Source organism: Acomys russatus, chromosome 31 (genome assembly GCF_903995435.1).
Source record: "Acomys russatus chromosome 31, mAcoRus1.1, whole genome shotgun sequence".
In the NCBI taxonomy this organism is placed as follows: domain Eukaryota; kingdom Metazoa; phylum Chordata; class Mammalia; order Rodentia; family Muridae; genus Acomys; species Acomys russatus.
The window spans coordinates 1,687,197-1,695,288 of record NC_067167.1 but is presented as its reverse complement, the minus strand read 5'-3'; the positions used below and the strand labels follow the sequence as shown (position 1 = coordinate 1,695,288).

Genomic DNA, 8,092 nt, shown 5'->3' with positions numbered 1-8,092 from the left:
TCCAATACCATCACATAGACATATATGCAGGCAAAACAGCAATGCATATGAAATAAAAATAGTAATTTAAAAAGATGCTATGCAAACACTCACCCTGAGCAATGCACCAGGCCCTCACTGGGAGATTCTAGCAGTTTTCTTTTCTTTTTCTTTTTTTTTTTCTTTTTTTTTAATTTTCCTTTTTTGGTTTTATGGTTTTTTGGTCATTTGTTATATTGGCTGTCCTGGGCTCACTTTGTAGACCAGGCTGGCCTTGAACTCACAGCGATCCGCTTGCCTCTGCCTCCTGAGTGCTGGGATTAAAGGCGTGCGCCATTTTTGTAGTGATATATTTTTTAATGCTATTCGGAAATTTATTATAGTCATAGGGGTACGCAAGAAAGAAAGAGGGGAGAGAGAGAAGGAGAGAGAGAGAGAGAGAGAGAGAGAAGAATAAGAGACAAACAAGTGAGGAGAGTGGAAGAGGAGCAAGAGCAATTTGTTTCTTCAAATATTACAAGAATAGGTCTTTGTTTTATACACGGAGAAACCTTGTCTAGAAAAATAAAAAACAAAAAACCCAAAAAAGATGAGGCTGGCTCAGTGGTTGAGAGCATTTACAGCAGCCAGGTGTAATCAAGGGAGCAGACAGGGTTTCTAAACAGGGTCTTTCAGTGTAACCCTAACTGGAACTCTGTAGATTGGCCTCAAACTCAGAGATCAGACTCCCTCTGCCGCCCAAGGGCTGAGATTAAAGGCCTGCGCGACCCCAGTCCCCCCTTTTTTTGACTGTATGTGTCGGGTGGCTGCAGAAGCCAGAAGTAGGCGTGGGATCCCCTGGAACTGGAGTTACAGAATGACGTTAACCGCCTTGTGGGTGCTGGGAACCGAGCCCTGATTCCTTGTAAGAGCAGACAGTGTTTTAGAGCTCAGAATGAGAACCTGAGAGAGACATATTTGACCTCGCCTCTTCCTGGAATGCGGAGGTAAGGAAGTGGCGGGACGGGAAGGCAAGAATAACTTAAATAACCACTGGACAGCAGACTCCGCCCCCTGAACGAGGTTAGGCTCAAGCCTGGCCCCAAGATGGCCCTGCGCTTCTTTCCCGGCCAAGACCCTGTTTCCTCTAGATGATCCACCCGCAGGTCCACTGCGGCCCCGCCCCCGGAGTAGCCCCGCCCGCGCCACAGACCCCGCCTTCCACCTCTAGCCCCGCCCAGTACCCAGGCCCCTCCCACCCGTGGCCCCACCCCAATGCAAGCCACGCCCTCACAACAACCTACCCAATCCGCTTCGCGGTCGCTTTGCCCCCGCCCCCATAAACAGCTTTGGGAGGGGCCTCCTAGCTGGCGCAGTCCCCTCGCATCACTTCCGGGGCGGTATTAGAACAAAGCTCACTTCCGCCCGCGGCGGAGCTGCGGTGGTGGCGGCGCAGGAGGCCGGGCCTGGGTCCCCAGGGACAGACGGACGGACACACGGGCGGGCGGCCGGGAGCCATGGAGTGCGGCCCCGGGGCCGGCGGGCGCGGGCGGCGGTGAGTGCGGGCGGGCAGACGGACGGACGGACGGACGCGCGCGGGCCGCGGCGGTTTGCGGAGTGGGGCCGAATCGAGCGTGGCCCTGCGTCCGAGACCTCCCTGCGCCCTCCGGGGATGGCTGCGGGACCAGTGCACCCACCCCGGCTCCCTGGCTCCCCCACGTCCTGTGCAGCGATCCAGAGCGATAGCTTAGCCTCCTCGGGACGCGACTGTGCTCCGAGAGACGCCCGGGCCCAGCCGCAGACCCCTGAGCCAGCTCAGGAACCTGCCCCTAACCAACCCACACCATCTCCGCTTCCATCTCTCTGCTGACACTCGCCGGCCACCTCTGCTTCACGTCTGGCGTCTTCCTGCCAGCTAGGGCCCACAGCGGGCTTCCCTTCATGGCTCCTCCTCATCCCCACGATACGGTCCTCACGCTGCAGCAGAGCCCAAAGGTGCAGCTCGAGCCGGCCCTGCTCCCCTGGGAGCTCTTTTTGCAGTTTTTCGAACCCTCTTTCGCTGCCCGGGTTTACCTACCCTTTCCCGTCCTCGGTCAATTAGCTATTTCCTTTTTTTTTTTTTTTCCCCCTCACTTGTGTGCGCCCACGCAGAGGCCAGAGGACAGCTTTCTGGCTTTCTGGAGTCGGTCCTCTCCTACCGTGTGGATGGATCCCCTGATCCAACTCGTATCTTCAGACTTGGTTGCAAGCACTGAGCCATCAATCTGTCTGCATTCTTTGCACTTTTCAGCTCCTAGGAAGGGTCGCTTGCTGACACTGGCTGGGTGAGGCATGCCAGTGCAGGCAGTCGTATGTAGGTCGTCCTAGCGCCCTTACAGTAGCCTGGCTACTTGTAACACGGGGCCTAGTTTTGGTTTTGATCACAATACTTGGGGCTTTTCAGTGGCAGTAAGTGAAGTAATCTTGGCTTACACTACCATCTGTGACACGAGCTCCCACATGCTGTCAGTCCTCAACATGTAACACTGGCAGATCTCGGAGATTTATGTCTTCCACAACTTCCTCATTTTCTCTGCCTGTTCAGAACATAGTTGGTTTTTTTGTTTGTATGGGTTGGTTTTCCAAGACAGGGTTTCTCTGTGTAGCCTTGGCAGTCCCTAGACTAGCTTTGTAGACCAGGCTAGCCTTGAACTCAGAGATCCCCCTGCCTCTGCCTCCTGAGGGCTGGGATTACAGGCGTGTGCCACCACTGCCGCCGTCGCTGCCCGGCCTCAGCACATGGTTGTTGAGGGAAACCAGGTATTTATTGGTCTTACTGGTCCTGCCCCCGGGGAGTTTCTTGTTGTAGGGTGGAGAGCTGGTTATCTGTAGAATCATGAAAATGAGGGGTCCTCACGGTGTGGACGACTCAGGTTGCTGGCATCGGCAGGGACAGACTTGAGAGGGAAACTGAGGCCTCTCCTTGTTTGATTTGTCGAGAAAGCATACTGCAAGATGAGACCCCAGAGGTTGCACACTTGATACGCTCTGACTAGGGGTGCAGTGTGTGAATAGGAAGGAGGACACCCCTAAAAAAGGAGGCCATTCTATGGGTGTGTGCTTCAGAAAGTGTCAAGGTAGCTAGGGGGCGGTGGCTTGGCATGGGAGGATAGTGGCTGAGAGGTGACCCAGGCAAGGAGGCTAGAGTACAGTAGGGAAAGGTTCAGGCGGGGCCAGTGGGTGGGACAGCAGGACTAAGGATCTGTGCGAGTGGCCTGGAGGGACACAGCCTCTTCCCTGGCTTCCGTGATAGCCTGTTCACCCCGTTCTTGTCCAGTGTGGTTCTCCAGGGGTTCTCCTCACCAGACTGCAGATGCCTCCAGACCCGTCGCCAAAGGCTGTCACACGAGGAGGCCTGGACCGTAAAGCTGATGTCTCTAAACATTGACCTTGTGGACGTTTCGGGCAGGGTCATTCCCTGCTAGGCTGTTTGGGCTATTCAGGATCCTGGACAGAGTCCCAGGTCCCCACCCACTCAGTGCTAGGAGTGTTCCCGGTTACAGATGTGGCCTGGTGTCTCTTAGAGACAGGTTAACCTGCGTCTGAAACCCACTTCCTGCGAGCTGTGGCCTTCTTGACACTATCTTTGTCTCTGCTGTGGCTGTCATAGCTGTTCTTCCAGTGTGGCCCTGAACTGTGGACTGCGACAGCGCTTTACCTAGCCCCTGACCTCACATCTGAGTGTCATGTGCCTCCCTTTGCCTGTTACCCATGTCCCTCTGTCCCTGTGGACTTACATGCTGTGACCTAAAACCCAGGTGTACTTGGATATCCTGTCAAAATGGAGTCTCCTGACTTCCTCCCAGGCTGTGAGAGAAGGCAGGCATGGTCTGGAAATGTCTCTGTGTCTGTCCCTCGGGCAGCTCTGCACACAATGGCAGTGGCTTTGGTGTTAGCCAGACACATTTCAGAGTGTCCTGCAGCGTTTGAGTTGCCATTGGAGTCAGGCCCCTGTCCCCCACTTAAGTAAGTTTGCTGCCTCTGGGAGGCAAACAGTATCCACATTTGTAGGTGCAAGGGACCCAGGCTTGGGAGGTTGGGTGACTGAACCCCAAGTTTGCAGCTGCAGGAGACCAGCCTGGCCCCAAGCACAGGGACAAACCATTGTCCCAGCCAATGGGGCCCTTCGTCTGACTTGCATCCTGTCCTTGTTTCCCGGTCTTTGTGACTGTTTCCTCTGTCTCTGTTCCAAGGCCCTGTGGCTCACCTCCTCTCCCCCCCTTCCCCCTGCGTGGGAGCCCAGGAGCCTTTGGGTCTCTTTGGCTCAAGACCTGGGCTGCCTTTGTTACCTGTTCTGGAGGATAACTCCTCCAAGGTCAGAGGGAGGCACTGGTGAGGCGGGCAGAAGGGTCTGGTTATAGGCTTGGGCGTGCTTGGCAGGGCGTACATAGCAGGAGTTGGATCAGAGGCCCAGGAGAGGCTGCTGGGTGAGCTAGGCCAAGAGGCCAAAGATAGACCGCGGATGTGGAGACAGGTCTTCCTCCCTGCCCGGCACAGGCTGACACGTGGTTCTGCCCTAGCTTCCTGGAGGGAACCCACATCTTGGTGTCCCCCGCAGGGTGTTCCACTGTATGGCATGGAGACCTGTGGCTGCGAGGCTCCCGGAGGCTCGCCTTGGACCACGATGGGGCCGGGCCGCGGCCTCCTAACGGGACTGAGGTGTGCGGCCCACGAGCCTGGCCGCCTGCTGCCTGCGTCTCGGAGCACCCCCACCCCTCCCCTGGCCCGGCGCGGGCCGTGCGCCCGCCATGAACGGCCTGTCGGTGAGCGAGCTCTGTTGCCTCTTCTGCTGCCCTCCCTGCCCGGGCCGCATCGCTGCCAAGCTCGCCTTCCTGCCTCCCGAGCCCACCTATTCTCTGGTACCTGAACCCGAGCCGGGGCCCGGTGGTGCCGGCGCTGCCCCCTCAGGTCCCCTGCGGACCTCAGCGGCCACCCCTGGGCGCTGGAAGATCCACCTGACCGAGCGCGCTGACTTCCAGTACGGCCAGCGCGAGCTGGACACCATCGAGGTCTTTGTGACCAAGAGCGCACGCGCCAACCGCATCGCCTGCATGTATGTGCGCTGCGTGCCAGGTGCCAGGTGAGCTGGGGCCCCCCCAGGCTTCACTGCAGGGGTGCACGGATGGGGCACTGCCCTGTGGTCCAGCCCACGTTACCCTTCTGGTGACAGTCAGGAGATTCCACTTTCAGGTCCCCACCAGAGGGTGAGGTGGAGCCCAGAGTCCAAAGGGTGAGCTTTTTCTTACGAGTCAGGCAGGTGCTTGAGGAAGCTGCCCAGGCAGGGCCAGGCACAGGCCTGAGGCCAACTGGGAACAGGGTGGACCTTAAGATTTTGCTGGTGGCCAGGGATGGGGCTAGTCCTCCCCCTCGCAGTAGAATCCTCTCGTGGAGGCAGCGCAGAAGCAGGCTCTTTCTCGTGCATAGTTCCCAGTGCCGTGGGGTGTGACACCACCGCTGAGATGGCCATTGGCCTCCTGTGCTGGACGTGTTGCTGTTGAAACTTGAATTCACAGTGGGTCCCTCTGTGGATCCTGCTGTACCCTGCAGATGGGCACCCTATGGCCTGCTGCCTGACTACAGCGAGGGCCTACAGGACTAACTAGCCTTCAGATCCCATCCCCAGCTGGCAACACACACACACACACACATGGTCTCACATACATGCATACACACACGGAGGCAGATACATACCCATGCATACACATGCACACATGCATACACATGCATGCTCTCTCACGCACATGCACACACTGTGGGAGCCTAGGTATGAAGCTGGGCTCTCCTGTGTGGCTCCAAGTAGAGCCAGTGGGTGCTGCTGGCTGCCAGTGTGGGCGGTCAGCCTGTGCCCCTCCCCTGCTCTGCTGCTGGCTGCCAGTGTGGGCGGTCAGCCCGGGCCCCTCCCCTGCCGCCCCGCCAGGTACACAGTTCTCTTCTCGCATGGCAACGCCGTGGACCTGGGCCAGATGTGCAGCTTCTATGTTGGCCTGGGCACACGCATTGGCTGCAACATCTTCTCCTATGACTACTCTGGCTACGGGATCAGCTCTGGCCGGCCCTCGGAGAAGAACCTCTATGCTGACATTGACGCTGCCTGGCAGGCACTGCGGACCAGGTGAGGGCCCGCTTCACATCCTCTCCCCAGGGCTCTCTTTGTGGACTCACAGAGCAGCGTCCATGCAGGGAGTGTACAGGGGGCCCCACCCTTGTCATTAGGGCCCCATATGGTGCTGGAACTGACGGCCCTGGGGAGGTGGGGACCCTGGTTGGCCTGGAGATGTGCCTGGTATCACTGGGCTGGGTCCCCTGGTGCTACTGCTCCTGGCACTGGGGACTTGAGTGCCCTTCCCCCTGTGCCGCAGGTGCCAGTACCCTGGGCTGGCTTCCCCCTGCTTCCACTGCCCAGCAGCCTGGAGAGTCACTGAGCTCTGTCCATTTGCCCTAGTGCGGCACTGCCCTCCAGGGACCTCCCTCAGCACTGCAGCTAAGCCTCCCTGCGGTGGGCGGAGCATGGGCCTGAGCTGTGGGTGGTGCCCAGCCGGCATAGCTGGGGGGGTCTTGATCAGCACACAGGGGCAGTGGATTGCGTCGAGGTGACACTCCTACCTGGGATCTAGGGAGGTTTGCCCAGGACAGACGGCTGGGACCTACGGCAGGGCCAGCACTAGGCCAGCTCAGCAGGCTAAGTGCCTATGCAGAGCTACTCTGGTAGGAGCTGGGAATAGGCTGGTTCCCAGGACCTGAGCAGCCACATTGCCTGTGTTGTACAAGCTTCTAATTGGGCAGGAGGGACTCAGGGAGTTCTAAACTGGGCCGAGCCATCCGGGGACACGGTCTCCTAAATTCCCAGAGACTCAAGTTGGTGGAGAGGCAGCGCTGGGAAGAGTCAGCCCGCCTCCTCTTTGGGGTCAGGAGGGAGCAGGAACTTTCGATCTGGAGTCTGACTTGAGTCGCAGTCTGCCTCAGTCAGGCCCCATGGTCCTGGCTCCCTCGTGGGAGGGACTGCGGGAAAAGCCAGGGAGCCACCGCTGGGCAGGACCCTTGGGAGCTGCCCCGCTCCAGCTCTGCCGGTCTTGCTCTGACAGGTACGGTATCAGCCCGGACAGCATCATCCTGTATGGCCAGAGCATTGGCACGGTGCCCACAGTGGACCTGGCGTCACGCTACGAGTGCGCTGCGGTGGTCCTGCACTCGCCTCTCACCTCCGGCATGCGGGTGGCCTTCCCTGACACCAAGAAGACCTACTGCTTCGATGCTTTCCCTAAGTGAGCGTGGGGGTGGGGCCTGGGGCCGGGGCCTTGGGGGCGGGACAGAACCCCAGCCTGATCATCTTCTCCCTCAGCATAGAGAAGGTGTCGAAGATCACGTCGCCGGTGCTCATCATCCACGGCACAGAGGACGAGGTGATCGACTTCTCCCACGGGCTGGCACTGTATGAGCGCTGCCCGAAGGCCGTGGAGCCTCTGTGGGGTGGAGGGCGCTGGGCACAACGACATTGAGCTGTACAGTCAGTACCTGGAGCGCCTGCGCCGCTTCATCTCCCAGGAGCTGCCCAGCCAGCGCACCTAGCCAGGCCGCAGGGACCTCGACAGTGTACGGGCCTCCTGCCGGGGCTGCATGTGACCCGGCACCCCAGGGGCCGCCAGCCGTGTGCAGGTGACACAGGTCCCTCTTCTCTCCTCGTGGAAACAAAGAGAAGGAAAGAGGGAACTTAATTAAAAGGTTTAAGATTTTAGGGTTGCCTTGGTTTCTTCGTGGCTCCAGTGCGCCTTCCTAAGGCTGGGAGATCGCTAAGACCGGCCGGGGGTGGGGAGTGCGAGGAAGACCTCAGGTCCTCTCTGCTGGGCTCCGCACCCAGGGACTGGTCCCCACTGCACACAGGTCAGTGGACCCCAAAGCCAAAGCCAGGGCCAGGTCGTATACTGCCAGCTGGGAGCTGAGGAGGTCTCCCCGGGAGGTGGCCCTAGGGTGCTGTACTCTGTAGAGTTGAGCCCTGCGTTGTTACCTCTAGCCATAGGGTCCCTAGACTGAGGAAGGGCTGTCTGCAGGAGGTCGGCCTCCTGACGCTGCAGGGTCACTTAAAAAAGCGGGTGGTGCG

The 8,092-nt window shown here is 58.8% G+C and overlaps 1 protein-coding gene across 1 annotated transcript; it reads left to right on the top strand.

Moving 5' to 3' along the window:
- Nucleotides 1-1,366: 1,366 nt before the first annotated feature.
- Nucleotides 1,367-7,727, top strand: Abhd17a (abhydrolase domain containing 17A, depalmitoylase). The gene is made up of 5 exons (XM_051172963.1): nucleotides 1,367-1,513; nucleotides 4,556-5,077; nucleotides 5,915-6,109; nucleotides 7,080-7,259; nucleotides 7,337-7,727. The coding sequence occupies exons 2-5, from the start codon at nucleotides 4,746-4,748 to the stop codon at nucleotides 7,491-7,493; spliced, it is 864 nt and encodes a 287-aa protein (XP_051028920.1). The 5' UTR covers nucleotides 1,367-1,513; nucleotides 4,556-4,745; the 3' UTR covers nucleotides 7,494-7,727.
- The last annotated feature ends 365 nt before the right edge of the window (nucleotides 7,728-8,092 follow it).